The 17,166-nt window shown below is 43.0% G+C and overlaps 1 protein-coding gene across 3 annotated transcripts in view; it reads right to left on the reverse strand.

Annotated features, from left to right (window-relative positions):
• Positions 1-1,695: 1,695 nt before the first annotated feature.
• LOC128703956 (glycine receptor subunit alpha-4) overlaps positions 1,696-17,166 on the reverse strand; it is a 70,578-nt gene continuing 55,107 nt past the window's right edge. For 2 of the 3 annotated variants that reach the window (XM_070104813.1, XM_070104814.1), the window contains exons 2-11: positions 16,176-16,341; positions 14,097-14,231; positions 13,783-13,869; positions 13,404-13,534; positions 12,849-12,931; positions 8,771-8,902; positions 6,589-6,738; positions 6,104-6,181; positions 5,541-5,731; positions 1,696-5,014 (exon numbers count right to left, since the gene is read on the reverse strand). In XM_070104813.1, the coding sequence (XP_069960914.1) occupies positions 4,829-5,014; positions 5,541-5,731; positions 6,104-6,181; positions 6,589-6,738; positions 8,771-8,902; positions 12,849-12,931; positions 13,404-13,534; positions 13,783-13,869; positions 14,097-14,231; positions 16,176-16,289 (1,287 nt within the window). In that variant the 5' untranslated portion in view covers positions 16,290-16,341 and the 3' untranslated portion in view covers positions 1,696-4,828. The remainder of the gene's footprint in view (positions 5,015-5,540; positions 5,732-6,103; positions 6,182-6,588; positions 6,739-8,770; positions 8,903-12,848; positions 12,932-13,403; positions 13,535-13,782; positions 13,870-14,096; positions 14,232-16,175; positions 16,342-17,166) is intronic. The other variant, XM_053798843.2, reaches the window with a different exon arrangement.

Consider the following 17,166-nt stretch of genomic DNA (forward strand, 5'->3'; position numbering starts at 1 on the left):
TTCTGTGTTGTGTTGTTCTGTGCTGTGTTGTGTTGTTCTGTGTTGTGTTGTCCTGTGCTGTGTTGATCATTGATGTTGCTGTTATTGATGAACCAGAGCCGTCACAAGGCCGTAACATAAATTAACACGCCTTGTTAAGTCTACATAATATGAAATTCACAGACAAATCAGCTAAGGATATGTTCTACAAAACACCATTTGAAAGATCCAAATATCTTTATTAATTTAGGAGTTGCGATTTGTAAACTTTGAATGTCTTTTCTCAGTTTATTTGCTGTATAACCCTTGCGGTTTAACGCTTCTTTTGATTATAATTATAATAATTTTCTGTTTGTTAAAGTGTCCCCTGTGTCCTTTTATTTGGCAGCACCTCGAGCAGCCCCTGAGGGTCATGATGCTGGGTACTGCATGAAGACCTGGAGCAGCCCCTGAGGGTCATGATGCTGGGTACTGCATGAAGACCTGGAGCAGCCCCTGAGGGTCATGATGCTGGGTACTGCATGAAGACCTGGAGCAGCCCCTGAGGGTCATGATGCTGGGTACTGCATGAAGACCTGGAGCAGCCCCTGAGGGTCATGATGCTGGGTACTGCATGAAGACCTGGGCCGGGATCCACCCAACCCATCTCAACCTCAACCTTTAATCTATATTTAAGGGATTTAAGTATTCTTGACAGGTGATGAATAGGCTTCGTGTAGCCTCACTTATCCTGTGTAGTCGATAGGCTTAAAGGACCCCAATGGAAATAAGTCATTCTTACTTTTCTGGGTTATCCTACTTTTTTTACACATATACTATGTATGATAATCTATATAACTGTATTTGTGTGTAACAGAATAAACTTACCACATTAGTCAACCAAGTACGTATGTAAAACTTCACTGAGGTTGTAGCAGACAACAGCTCCCTAATCACCTCAGGAATGTACTTTACCCACGAGCCGAGGGTATATGAACTTGAGCAACAAAAGTGTACTGAAGAACAAATTTCATTTATTTTCTAGGCTTCTGAATCTTAAGAAGCGGGCAGCTGCACCTTCACTAGTGTATTGGTTACTATCGGATCCGCATAGTTGGAGCGGCTCCCTTATTGTTAAACATCTGCCTGTTGCAAGGCTTCTCTTGATGTAGTTAGCCTTGCCTTGCTTTACGATCATTTTCTTTGATCCACGGCAACCAAAACCATGGTATTAAATTTTTTTATGCACTGCCGATGATACCCCCAGTGTTCGGTGAAGACATAATCAGGGAAGAGCTAAACCCATAGGGGTCATACAGCATGTGTTATGGTAGACAATATGATTCGATTCAGGGAAGGGAACGATAGATACACTTCCTCATATCATGAGCCCCTTAGCATCAAGGCACCCTCCTTAAGTGCCAAGGGAAGAATTAGGGACAGCCAGTAGAAACCCCCTGCTCTCAACTGCCTCCTGGCAGTGAGTTTCTCAGATGTTGAAACTATATTCTCCACTGTAGGGCTACCTCAGAGTAACTATTTAAAGGTTTTTGTGGAAGCGAGTCTAAGGACCTTGTTGGAGTGTCCTACTGAATGGCTCCTTCAATGTAATTTGAGTCATGAAACCAGAAATTTTGATTGGGGCAGTTAGTGTGACTAGCGGCCAAAAATTTGCTGGACGTCACACGCATAGACAAATAATAATAATAGACATTAATGTTAATAAACACACAGACAAAGAATGCAGGAATTGTTATCAGTGTACACAGCCTTCCGGTCACGTATTTTCCCGAGGCCGACCGGAAGTATACATTAATGGCAGTGTCCATCTTCTAGAGAAAGATTTAGTGTTTTTTTTTTTGTCGTATTATCGACTCTAGGAGACTGTCTTGCTCATTTAGTTTCTGGCTGTTAAATGAAGGTAGACAATTTAGTACATATGTTAACCTGAGTAGACTCAGGCACTTTGCAAGAAGTTACATGGCGCCGTGGGTCTATATTTACTATTGGCTGTCCCCTCCTCTTAATTGAAACGTCAATATATATACATAACACATACAAAGGACACCCATTATAATTTAACATATGATTACAATAATAGCTTAGCTCACACTGGCTTCATGTTTAACAAAACTGAGACATGAAGCAAAAATACCAGACAATAAACAAACACGATAGCAAAGGTGAAAATAATTAATTAGTTTACATTATCCAGAAATATAACTGCGACGTAATGACGATATTACTTCGAGCATCACATTACAGGATATGTGAGAATTGTCTCAATGTTAATACTGAAAGAGTTCTCCTAACATGATAATTGTTTTTTCGACTTTCGACCGTTGTCTGACATTTTCAGGTACGTCTCTCTAAGTGAGTGACCTTTCTGTACCACAGACTATGTCCAGGACAGCTCCTGCGAAGTACTGCAATGAATTTTATCTGGGTTTAGCGCTCCCCCATGCTTATATTATATAATGGATTTTATCTGCGAAGACGAACACCTTCGATATTAAGGCCCTCGACGTCCTGTCCAGTGACTCTGGTTCCAGACTTACAGGACAAGAGCCTGGTTGATCAGGCTCTGATCCACCAGGAGGCCTGGTCACAGACCGGGCCGCGGGGGCATTGACCCCCGGAACTCTCTCCAGATAAACACACTATACAAACCACATTTAGCTCGTTATATACATAAACACTAAACACAACCTTTATTTCTTAACACCACAAGTACATTTACACAAACGAAGTTAACATGACTTGTGGCTAACTATATGCAAAAATTCCCACTTATACTATAAACATTAACACTTTGCCAGTGAGTTATACTTTGTATTTTTAAAAAGGAAATGAGATCATAAATGAACAATTTGAATACTTTTAGCTGTCAAGCAGTTTCTTATAATTGCAATTTGTATTTATTTCATACAACTTGTCAAGTATATGAGAACTGCAACTTATCCAGGGACTGTCAAGTATTCTTAGAAGTTTTGTAAACAAAACTGAATGTGTATATACACTTATTAGTGTATATTGACTTATATGAAGGAAGGACAGCGTCTTAAATATACATGAGACAAGTAGGAGAGATGGTCTGACTACTTCCTACCAAGATTGACAGATTATCCTACTGTCTCCATTGTTATATTCGCCTGTATCCAACTGAAGAAGTCTGTTGTGCAGACGAAACGTTTTGGTAATACAGATACCAAGTGTTGCACATGTGTCTTATTCTTCATGGTGTGTACTAGATGAACGCTCGCGGACGGTGTAATATAAATAATGTCTAACCTTGCTTGAGGCACTAACTCGGACATCTTGTTGGGTTTGTAAAGGGCCACTGAAAACTTACGTCGTATCGAACCCTCTTTCCCGGTCTAAGGAGAAGACATATTGCCCGAATATGACCGATGAAAGAAAAGGGAATATTAGCCACGGTGTTGCTTTTTTCCTCTAAATCAGTTTTACGAGGCACCACCCCTGACAATTATGACTTTCCAAAGATTTCTTTTCCAGCTGCCTTTGCGTCTGTGAATCTGACGCTGCTCCTGCCCGTTTGCTAACACGCGAAGACTCTACCATAATAGTCCGTAATTACGCATTTTGTCCATAACGACAGTGTTTAGCTGTCTTCTGAAGTATGAGGGCCAAGTCCACTAGCTGATATTTGTCCCGTGGCTCGGTTGCTAGGGCACTCAGTTCACACACTCAGGTCCGTGGTTCGATCCCCGATACGGGTGGCAATATTAGGACGTGTTTCCTTAAGACACATGCTGTCCCTGTTCACCTAACAGTAAGTAGGTACCTGAATGTTAGTCGACTGGTGTGGGTCGCATCCTAGGGACAAAACTGACCTAAAGTGCCCGACATGCTCTACATAATAAGGGGCTTTCTATATAGTAAATCACTGATGTCGGCTATGTTGTATATGTACCTGCAGAAATATTATTATTACCGGCCAAAGCAGTCACCTCCAGAACCAGTCTTGTCATTGTTTCCTGAGCCATAGCAAACCATGTACAGTTGACTGCGTGTGCTCTCACCCATACACTCGTCATTCAGTTTTTAATTTTGCATGGTTTCTAAAGTGGTGGTATACCTGGAGGGTAAACCAGCTATTGTATTTGTTTGTATATATATATATATATATATATATATATATATATATATATATATATATATATATATATATATATATATATATATATATATTAGCACTGATGAGAGAGAGAGGGGGGGGGAAACAGACAGACAGAGCTTCAGGTCTCCACTGTCGTATATTAAATATTTCTAACGTATGTGAAGTAGGCAACAAAAAATATCATTGTATAGTTGACTTGGCTTGTGCACTCGTGTTTCCTGCAGAAGTATCATTGTGCTTCATAACCACAGTGAAAGACACAGTCAAAATGTCCTCATAGCTGGGAAACGGATGACAAGTGGTCAATTAAATATAAATAAGCAAAAGCCTTTTTACTGAATGACATTTAGAAACGGTCGAAACGTGGGTAAATAAAAGGCACTGCTAAGCCCTTTCGCACGAGAGACATCACGGAATTACTAGTGTAGAGTTTTACTGTGTTATTCACTATGGTCATCCTGCATACCTGGTATCACCTGTGTCTGGCATTATCTTAAACCTATGACTCACAAGTCATACGTGTTAAGGAGTGTGCAATACTATTTATAAATTGCTTTAATATCCTCGATTTGCAAGTCCTTCCAATGGTCTAAAAGAAGGATCTCCATTCCTTTGAAAGGAAGAGCAGATCCTCCCAGAAGAATCTTCATCCCCGTGAGCTGCGGACGGAATAGGAGATCCTACTGGTGATCTAAAAGAAGGATCTCCATCCTCCTAAGCAGCGGGGCACTAGGTGGGAGGGCGGGACAGGAATCCCTTCTGTTGTGATCCCGTCAAGAGGACAAAGTAGCCAATAACGAAGGAGAAGTAGGTGAGAGGAAAGAGGATTCTTGAGGCTTCATCAATGGCTGTCTCACCCCTCCAGAACTCTACCCAAGAGTCTCGTAGACGCTGAAGACGAGGTCCTGCCAGTCCCTGAAAGAACCCATGAATGGTAAACATACAGGTTTAACAGGATTCTCACTGTGGCCACAAAAGTGGGTCTGTACACATGGTTCTCACGCCACTGTGGCTGTAACGAGCTGCAGCCCAGCCTCCTTCAAAGCTGTCGTTATCAACTCTCAAAATTGTTGTACACCAGTAATAGTTAATTCTACATCCTGTACCCCTGAACCATGATGGTGCACCGCCAAACCTGTACCCGTGAATCACGATGGTGCACCGCCAAACCTGTACCCATGAACCATGATAGTACACTTCCAAACCTGTACCCCTGAACCATGATGGTGCACTGCCACACGTGTTTTCTGGGTAAATTTTTATTCCTGTAAGGATACAACTGGCTTTACAAAGAGTAGCATAAATTTGTGCTAAGTAACATACTCAACGAAAATCTGTGTTATGGATTAATTAAGTAACTTATTTCCATTAGGGTGACCTAGTACTGACCTGAATCACATTGTTGACTTGTTTAACACTAATGGGGTGACCTAGTACTGACCTGAGTGATCTGATTGACATGAGTGACCTGAGTGGCACCATTAGTGGTGGAGGTGGGTGTAATAAGGCCACGAACACCAGTGAGAGAGCGGCGGTAGTGTACGTGATAGACGATAGAAAACTCCAGGAGGGCGGCAAACACGTACACCATGCACGTGATCATCCAGATATCCAGGGACTTGATGTACGACACTGTAAGTACACACGACACCAACAGTCTGATGGATCACAATATCATGGACCAATATACAGGCAAAGCAAACTTTAATTTACATAACCTAAGTGTTGCGGTAAATGTAAGTTTTACGTACTTCATCCCACTCCATAAGCACTCTCTCCCCACTCTATAAACACCTTCTCCCCACTCCTTAAATACTCTCTTTCCCCACGCCATAAACACTCCCTCCCCTGCCTTCAAAAACTCTCTCCGAAGACTATGTCTCCCTCCCTCCAAGATTCCCTCTTCCCTCCAAGATTCCCCCTTCCCTCCAAGACTCCCCCTTCCTTCCAAGACTCCCCCTCCCTCCAAGATTCCCCTCTCCTCCAGTCCTGGCTGGTACGTACCGGGAGGTAGATTCTTGGTGGACTGAGAGTACTGGGTGGCCATAGTCAATATAGAAGTCACTCCTAATGTTACTCGCGCTGCAGAAAAGAAACAAAAGTTAATCTCACGGCAACATGGGAAAGCGCTTGACCCGTAGGGGGGTCACAGAGCGCCTTGGGAATGGGAGGCAATCAAGTCTGATCCAAGGAAACGGAGGACAGCCAACACCAGTCTTGAGAGAAAGAAACAGCTCTTAGCTTGCAAATAAAGTTAGGAATCCTTAACCTAACCTTGTAAAATGCTGTGTAAAGAGAGAGAGAGAGAGAGAGAGAGAGAGAGAGAGAGAGAGAGAGAGAGAGAGAGAGAGAGAGAGAGAGAGAGAGAGAGAGAGATTACGTAAGGTTCAGGTACTGTCAGTAAAAGTATCAGTTAGGTACCAGACAGCAACTGTTGGTCTACAATATATGAGCATCAATTGTATACAAGAGAGCAGGTGTTGGTCTACCTGTTGCAGTACCTGGTGTGGAGTCAGGGGCTATCCAGAAGGACATCCACGAGAGGATGACTATCAGCACAGTAGGAACGTAGGTGTGAAGGATGTGGAAGTCAGGATGTCTCACCAGCACAAACACTGCCTTCACGCACGGGATGTCACCTGTGGTGCGAGAGGCAAGTGTGAGGCTGTTACCTATGGTGCGAGAGGCAGGTGTGAGGATGTCACCTGTGGTGTGAGTGGCAACTGTGAGGATGTCACCTGTAGTGACATCCTCACACCAACTGGGTTTAGAGTCTGTCAACTACACGAGGATCATTAAAGACGATCCCATTGTGTCGACTGAGTGTAATCAGGTAAATAACCTAGTGGTCCTTGTCCAAGGACCTATAGTGGTCCTTGTCCAAGAACCTGTAGTGGTCCTTGTCCAACTACCTGCAGTGGTCCTTGTCCAAGGACCCGCAGTGGTCCTTGTCCAAGAACCTGTAGTGGTCCTTGTCCAACTACCTGCAGTGATCCTTGTCCAAGGACCCATAGTGGTCCTTGTCCAAGGACCACTAGGTCATTTAGACCACCCGACCTGATGCCAGTGATCTTGAAAGTCAGCTTCCCATCTAAAGATTTAAGGCAACACGTAACCTGTTTACCGCCAGACAATAATATTGTTATCCCTAAAAGAGTGTCTCAAGTGAGCTTACAGCAAATATACGCTGAGGGTAATATACCTCTCCCAGTAAATATCCTGTCTATATTTGGGCTAACTTGGATAAGATTAATAAAATTGGGAGTTTTTTACAGACTGGAAGTGTTATTTATTCACCTTCAGACGTTGAATTATTTTTTTACGAAGTATTTGCTCTGTTTTTAGCGAATTAATGAAATTAAAATCTTGGGTCATATTTTATTCATATCTTTAAGACTTAGAATATAGGAACGCTAGGTTATGTTAGGTCATGTTAGGTTAGGTTGGGTTAGGTCATGTTAGGTTAGGTTATGTTAGGTCATGTTAGGTTAGGTTGGGTTAGGTTATGTTAGGTTAGGTTAGGTTAGGTCATGTTAGGTTAGGTTGGGTTATGTCATGTTAGGTTAGGTTGGGTTAGGTTAGGTTAGGTTAGGTTAGGTTGGGTTGGCTTAGGTTGGGTTGGGTTGGGTTAGGTTAGGTTAGGTTAGGTTAGGTTAGGTTGGGTTAGGTTATGTTAGGTTTGGTTAGGTTAGGCTAGGTTAGGTTAGGCTAGGCTAGGTTGGGTTAGGTTAGGCTAGGTTGGGTTAGGTTAGGCTAGGTTGGGTTAGGTTAGGTCATGTTAGGCTAGGTTGGGTTAGGTTAGGTTTGGTTAGGTTAGGTTAGGTTAGGTTAGGTTTGGTTAGGTTAGTCTAGATTAGGTTAGGTTAGGCTAGGTTAGACTAGGTTAGGCTAGGTTAGGTTAGGTTACGTTAGGCTAGGTTAGGTTAGGTTAGGTAAGGTTAGGTTAGGTTAGGTTAGGTTTGGTTAGGTTAGGTTAGGTTTGGTTTGGATGGGTTGGGTTGGGTTAGGTTTGGTTAGGTCAGGCTAGGTTAGGTTAGGTTAGGTTAGGCTAAGTTAGGTTAGGTCAGGCTAGGTTAGACTAGGTTAGGTTAGGTTAGGTTAGGTTATGTTAGGTTAGGTTAGGTTAGGTTTGGTTTGGTTGGGTTGGGTTAGGTTTGGTTAGGTCAGGCTAGGTTAGGTTAGGTTAGGTTAGGCTAAGTTAGGTTAGGTCAGGCTAGGTTAGACTAGGTTAGGTTAGGTTAGGTTAGGTTAGGCTAGGTTAGGCTAGGATAGGTTAGGTTAGGTTAGGTTAGGTTAGGTTAGGTTTGGTTAGGTTAGGCTAGGTTAGGTTAGGTTAGGTTAGGCTAGGTTAGGTTAGGTTAGGTTAGGCTAGGTTAGGTTAGGTTAGGTTTGGTTAGGTTAGGTTAGGCTAGGTTAGGTTAGGTTAGGTTAGGTTAGGTTAGGCTAGGTTAGGTTAGGTTAGGTTAGGTTAGGTTAGGTTAGGCTAGGTTAGGTTAGGTTAGGTTAGGTTAGGTTAGGTTAGGTTAGGTTAGGTTAGGTTAGGTTAGGCTAGGTTAGGTTAGGCTAGGTTAGGTTAGGTTAGGCTAGGTTAGGTTAGGTTAGGTAACATAAAATACGATACCAACAACACAATATAATAAACGAGGTACAGAAATTAGGATATATACCCACCATTGCAGGTCTGGTGTTCGTAGGTGGCAAGGGTAAAGTGTGGCAGAGAAAATATATCGTGATCCAGCCTGCTGGTGGCTGGTGCCCAGTCCTCACACCACTCAAACTGAACCATCTCTGACTTGTATGATACTGAGAGAGACACAACTATTATATACAAACATTTGTCTATATATCAGAGCAAGACTAGGCCAGCAGGCCTGAAGCAGTGCTCCTGTTTTCTTATGTTCTTATGGACACAACACTGGTACTAGTGACTACCTCTACTAGGCTACACAACACTGGTACTAGTGACTACCTCTACTAGGCTACACAACACTGGTACTAGTGACTACCTCTACTAGGCTACACAACACTGGTACTAGTGACTACCTCTACTAGGCTACACAACACTGGTACTAGTGACTACGTCTACTAGGCTACACAACACTTGTAATAGTGACTACATCTACTAGGCTACACAACACTGGTACTAGTATCTACTAAGCTACACAAAACTAGTACTAGGGACTATCTACTAGGCTACACAACACTGGTACTAGTGACTACGTCTACTAGGCTACACAACACTGGTAATAGTGACTACATCTACTAGGCTACACAACACTGGTACTAGTGACTACGTCTACTAGGCTACACAACACTGGTACTAGTGACTACGTCTACTAGGCTACACAACACTGGTAATAGTGATTACATCTACTAGGCTACACAACACTGGTACTAGTGACTACATCTACTAGGCTACACAACACTGGTACTAGTGACTACGTCTACTAGGCTACACAACACTGGTACTAGTGACTACGTCTACTAGGCTACACAACACTGGCACTAGTGACTACCTCTACTAGGCTACACAACACTGGTACTAGTGACTACGTCTACTAGGCTACACAACACTGGTAATAGTGACTACATCTACTAGGCTACACAACACTGGTACTAGTATCTACTAAGCTACACAAAACTAGTACTAGGGACTATCTACTAGGCTACACAACACTGGTACTAGTGACTACGTCTACTAGGCTACACAACACTGGTAATAGTGACTACATCTACTAGGCTACACAACACTGGTACTAGTGACTACGTCTACTAGGCTACACAACACTGGTACTAGTGACTACGTCTACTAGGCTACACAACACTGGTAATAGTGATTACATCTACTAGGCTACACAACACTGGTACTAGTGACTACATCTACTAGGCTACACAACACTGGTACTAGTGACTACGTCTACTAGGCTACACAACACTGGTACTAGTGACTACGTCTACTAGGCTACACAACACTGGTACTAGTGACTACCTCTGCTAGGCTACACAACACTGGTACTAGTGACTACGTCTACTAGGCTACACAACACTGGTACTAGTGACTACATCTACTAGGCTACACAACACTGGTACTAGTGATTATCTACTAGGCTACACAACACTGGTACTAGTATCTACTAGGCTACACAAAACTAGTACTAGGGACTATCTACTAGGCTACACAACACTGGTACTAGTGACTATTAGGCTACACAACACTGGTACTAGTATCTACTAGGCTACACAAAACTAGTACTAGGGACTATCTACTAGGCTACACAGCACTGGTACTAGTGACTACATCTACTAGGCTACACAACACTGGTACTAGGGACTACCTCTACTAGGCTACACAACACTGGTACTAGTGACTACCTCTACTAGGCTACACAACACTGGTACTAGTGACTACGTCTACTAGGCTACACAACACTGGTAATAGTGACTACATCTACTAGGCTACACAACACTGGTACTAGTGACTACGTCTACTAGGCTACACAACACTGGTACTAGTGACTACGTCTACTAGGCTACACAACACTGGTAATAGTGATTACATCTACTAGGCTACACAACACTGGTACTAGTGACTACATCTACTAGGCTACACAACACTGGTACTAGTGACTACGTCTACTAGGCTACACAACACTGGTACTAGTGACTACGTCTACTAGGCTACACAACACTGGTACTAGTGACTACGTCTACTAGGCTACACAACACTGGTAATAGTGATTACATCTACTAGGCTACACAACACTGGTACTAGTGACTACATCTACTAGGCTACACAACACTGGTACTAGTGACTACGTCTACTAGGCTACACAACACTGGTACTAGTGACTACGTCTACTAGGCTACACAACACTGGTACTAGTGACTACCTCTGCTAGGCTACACAACACTGGTACTAGTGACTACGTCTACTAGGCTACACAACACTGGTACTAGTGACTACATCTACTAGGCTACACAACACTGGTACTAGTGATTATCTACTAGGCTACACAACACTGGTACTAGTATCTACTAGGCTACACAAAACTAGTACTAGGGACTATCTACTAGGCTACACAACACTGGTACTAGTGACTATCTATTAGGCTACACAACACTGGTACTAGTATCTACTAGGCTACACAAAACTAGTACTAGGGACTATCTACTAGGCTACACAGCACTGGTACTAGTGACTACATCTACTAGGCTACACAACACTGGTACTAGGGACTATCTACTAGGCTACACAACACTGGTACTAGTGACTACATGTACTAGGCTACACAACACTGGTACTAGGGACTATCTACTAGGCTACACAACACTGGTACTAGTGACATCTACTAAGCTACACAACACTGGTACTAGGGACTATCTACTAGGCTACACAACACTGGTACTAGTGACTATCTACTAGGCTACACAACACTGGTACTAGCGACTATCTACTAGGCTACACAACACTGGTACTAGTGACATCTACTAGGCTACACAACACTGGTACTAGTGACTATCTACTAGGCTACACAACACTGGTACTAGTGACTATCTACTAGGCTACACAACACTGGTGCTAGTGACTATCTACTAGGCTACACAACACTGGTACTAGTGACTATCTACTAGGCTACACAACACTGCTACTAGTGACTATCTACTAGGCTACACAACACTGGTACTAGTGACTATCTACTAGACTACACAACACTGGTACTAGTGACTATCTACTAGGCTACACAACACTGGTACTAGTGACTATCTACTAGGCTACACAACACTGGTACTAGTGACTATCTACTAGGCTACACAACACTGGTACTAGGGACTATCTACTAGGCTACACAACACTGGTACTAGTGACTATCTACTAGGCTACACAACACTGGTACTATCTCATCCTCTACTATCCTAGTATATCTGTCATACTATTCACTATTTATCTACTCTTACCACTTATTTCCTTTTTAAATAGACCTACTGTAACTCTGGAACACCCAGGCCTATCACTTTTACTTCTTACTTTAGTAATTACTTAATTAAGTTAACTTTGGTAACTCTTAAATACTTAAAAATACAGTGGACCCTCGAATTTAGTCGTGCCATTCCTGTACGCAAAACTATTTTTTAGTCGATAAAATGTATTTTTTGTTAATATTTTTGGGTGTCTGGAATGGTTTAATTGGATTTACATTATTTCCTATGGGAAATATTAAAAAAAATACATTTTATAGATAATAGAAATAGTTTTGCATACAGAAATGGCACTACTAAATTCGAGGGTACTTAATTAATTTTAAGCAAATACCCGAGATATCAATATATACTTAAAGGTGTGTATGTGTGTATGTACACTGAGAGGTGTGTATGTCTGTGTATATACACTGAGAGGTATGTGTATGTACACTGAGAGGTGTGTATGTCTGTATATACACTGAGAGGTATGTGTATGTACACTGAGAGGTGTGTATGTCTGTGTATATACACTGAGAGGTATGTATATGTGTATATACACTGAGAGGTATGTGTATGTACACTGAGAGGTGTGTATGTCTGTGTATATACACTGAGAGGCGTGTTTGTGTGTATATATACACCGAGAGGTGTGTATATCTGTGTATATATATCTGGGTATTCATACACTGAGAAGTATGTATGTCAGTGCATGCAGACAGTGGGGCACAAACTATCTATTTTGCATGTCGTGGTCATATCTCCCCCATCAACAAGGAAGGATAACACTCACAGCTCTGTATCAGCATCTCACACTTTTGCTCGTCGTGAGGATAGTGGTGGAAGTCGAAGTGACACATTAATGTAATACTCATTCTTGTACGTCAAGCACCGTCACCAGGGATGGTACGCCAAGCACCGCCACCAGGGATGGTACGTCAAGCACCGTCACCAGGGATGGTACGCCAAGCACCACCACCAGGGATGGTACGCCAAGCACCACCACCAGGGATGGTACGCCAAGCACCACCACCAGGGATGGTACGTCACCAGGGAAGGTACGTCAAGCACCGTCACCATGGAAAGAGAGAGAGAAAGAAAGACAATAGTTACTTGGAATTATTTATCATTCCCCCCTCCCCATGGTATAGATGGTAGTCATAAATTAAGGTAGCCCCAAATGGATCACGGGACTGTCTCCCAGGGTACTGATAACTTACCATCTTACAGTGGTAATGAATTATCATACATCAAGATATACAGATATATATTGATTCTCTGGGTCTATGTATGGTATAGACAGATCTAGATTAATTAGGTATGGTAACAGGTACTACTTTAGAGGTACCTGCTGAAGAGACTTATGTGTCCATCGTTGGTATAAAAGGCCAGGTACTCGTTGTCAACCCAGTCCTTGTGTATAGATGACCTGATCCCATTCTTGAAGAAGGCGTCAGGCTGCCATATGTTCTCCAGGAACTATAACACATGACAGAATAACTGTTAGAAGGTATCAGACAGTTATATGTTCTTCAGGAACTATAACATATTAAGAACACGCTTCACGAGTAATTTCTGAAGTCTGAAATTAAAACCTCTTCCCTTGTAACTTCCCGAATTGACAACAGGTAACAATTTCAACAGGACATATACAAGTAGCATATTTCCTCTGAGCAAAGTTGATTACCTCCCTGGCACTGGTTGACCTGCCTTCACTAGCACCTCACCTTGACTGGCAGAATGATGCGCTTGCTGGGAGGAGGATACTTCAACACACACTGAGGTATTGTGGCTGTGTAGTTCCCAGTACACACCTGCAAGAATACCTTATTGTGATAGTTATCCCCAGAGAGCTAATAACCAAGGATAACTCAAAGCCAGCTCCTTTTAAAACCCAAGATACCATCTACAACTGTACATCTGACTAGTGAGACCCTGGACTCTGGTTAACGAACAAAGGAACGAGCCTTCACTAGGGTTTAGCCTCTACTTAAGCTACAATATACACTCCTAAATAGCGTAAAACTTAAGCTTGTGCTACCTGTGAGAAGCGTAGGGGATTGGAGAGGTTTTGTGGTGCAGGATTCCAACAAGGATCCAGTTCAGGGCGTTCCAGAGGCCAGCGAAGACGCCAGTCCTTCCAGCGATATGTTACGAAGGATTCTACGCTGAAAGTCTGTAACAAAGACAAGAAAAGTGTCTTGCAAGATGGCAGTCTCAGTCAACTGAATCTTTTATAAAATATAGAAGACAAAACCCTCAGTGGAATTAGATACCCCAGGAGTATAATAACAATAATAATAATAATAATAATAATAATAATAATAATAATAATCATGTGAAACAATGTAATCACTGACATTGATACTTGACGTCAATCATGACATAAATTATAAAAGTAAGAGTAGGCAATTATAGAAGAGATATACAGTATATACCGAGAATTACCTCGGTAAAGCTGAAACCTTGCTTTCTGGCTTACGTACCTACACTCCTTTGGTTTCTAACCTTCTTGATAGCATCAAGAGAACTTTCAACCATAAACTTCTGACTCTTTCCGATCTCTGTCCTCCTGACTTTGACTTTATTCAACGTTTCTGTGTTATTTGTCCTTCTCTGCCTTATTTCTATGGTCTTCCTAAAACTCATAAACCTGATATCCATCTACGTCTCATCATATCCTCAAGAGTTCTGTCTCTTATTCTCTTGCGTCTTGGCTGCCCTAAACTCTCACTCATTTTCTTGGTACCTTCTCTCTTGCTCATCTTCTCTCTTGCTCATCTTCTCTCTTGCTCATCTTCTCTCTTGCTCATCTTCTCTCTTGTTCATCTTCTCTCTTGCTCATCTTCTCTCTTGCTCATCTTCTTTCTTGCTCATCTTCTCTCCTGCTCATCTTCGTCACTCTCAAGACTTCACCAAACGTGTTCGCTCTCTCCCGACCTGTAACATGCTCGGTCTTGACATTGACTCCCACTTCACTAATGCCCCTCAGAGTGAAGAGGCTCTTACCTCTCCTGCAGTACTTATTTTTCTTGTCCTTAGACTGATCCCACTTCTTAAGTCTTCCTCTCCATTCCTCTACTATTACTAATGCCTCTACTATTGCCTCCCTTCACACCCCTTTCTGTCTTGTGCTACTAAACCACTGCCACCACTGCTGTTTCTTCCTCTCTTGGTCCCGTCCTTGTCCCGCTCGCCTATATATACTGACTCTCATTCTTGTGTGTTAGTGTGACTTTGTAAATGGTCCAAGTCGGACCGAAACGTCGTCGTAAGCTCCTCTCTCCTATGTGCAGGTTATTTATGTATCACGGACAATAATAACAATGAACAGGCTTCAGGATATTACTCCACCATCACCAACACCAATACCACCACCACTACTATCAACAAGCACCACCACCACCAATACTATCAACAAGCACCACCACCACTACTATCAACAAGCACCACCACCACTACTATCAACAAGCACCACCACCACTACTATCAACAAGCACCACCACCACTACTATCAACAAGCACCACCACCACCACTACTATCAACAAGCACCACCACCACCACTACTATCAACAAGCACCACCACCACCACTACTATCAACAAGCACCACCACCACCACTACTATCAACAAGCACCACCACCACCACTACTATCAACAAGCACCACCACCACCACTACTATCAACAAGCACCACCACCACCACTACTATCAACAAGCACCACCACCACCATTACTATCAACAAGCACCACCACCACCACTACTATCAACAAGCACCACCACTACTATCAACAAGCACCACCACCACCACTACTATCAACAAGCACCACCACCACCACTACTATCAACAAGCACCACCACCACTACTATCAACAAGCACCACCACCACCACTACTATCAACAAGCACCACCACCACCACTACTATCAACAAGCACCACCACCACCACTACTATCAACAAGCACCACCACCACCACTACTATCAACAAGCACCACCACCACTACTATCAACAAGCACCACCACCACCACTACTATCAACAAGCACCACCACCACCACTACTATCAACAAGCACCACCACCACCACCACTACTATCAACAAGCACCACCACCACCACCCACCATATCGTTCTCGTTGATGGAACTGATGTCCAAGAGCTTCATATCAAAGTACACTATAGCAGGCATAGTGTCCGTAGCAGGAGAAGTGTACTTGTCGTAGTACTGAGGTATCATAGACTCATGTGTGTCCCAGGTGACTGACCTCAGCACCAGACTCTGCCCACACCTGCAAAACATAAGACTGACAGTTAGTATGGAATTACCTCATTGTAATAGAGTTGAACTCCTGGTATTCAGTCTTCAATACTATGTTCATCATATCAAGTTTGTAATGGTTCCAGCATTTATTGCTGCCTCTTTTAAATCACCTGTATATAGCTGTGTATTCAATACATCATCCATGTAGACTGGACAGAGGCAGGGAGAGAGAGGGACTGGACAGAGGCAGGGAGTGAGAGGGACTGGATAGATAAGGAGTGAGAGGGACTGGATAGACAGGGAGTGAGAGGGACTGGATAGACAGGGAGTGAGAGGGACTGGATAGACAGGGAGTGAGAAGGACTGGATAGACAGGGAGTGAGAAGGACTGGGTAGACAGGGAGAGGGACTGGATAGACAGGGAGTAACAGGGAATGGATAGACAGGGAGTGAGAGGGACTGGAGAGGCAACTTCTGAGTCTATCCCTTCCGTCATGTCATTTACATATACCAAAAAACAACACAGGTCCTAGGACTGACCCCTGTGGAACCCTGCTCATCACAGGTACCCATTCTGACACCTAGTCACGTACCATGACTCGTTGTAGCCTCCCTGTCAGAGATTCTCTGATCCATTGCAGTGCCTTTCCTGTTATGCGTACCTGATCCTCAAGCTTTTGCATTAACCTCTTGTGAGGAACTGTGTCGAAGGCCTTCCTGCATTCCAAGAAAATGCAATCTATCCACATCTTCCCCTCACTCTCGTGTCTTATTCCCATTACCTTGTCATAAAACTCCAGTAGGTTCGTGACAGGATTTTCCTTCCCTGAAACCGTGCTGGTTGTCAATTATA

The sequence above is a fragment of the Cherax quadricarinatus genome, chromosome 95 (genome assembly GCF_038502225.1).
Source record: "Cherax quadricarinatus isolate ZL_2023a chromosome 95, ASM3850222v1, whole genome shotgun sequence".
Taxonomy (NCBI): Eukaryota; Metazoa; Arthropoda; class Malacostraca; order Decapoda; family Parastacidae; genus Cherax; species Cherax quadricarinatus.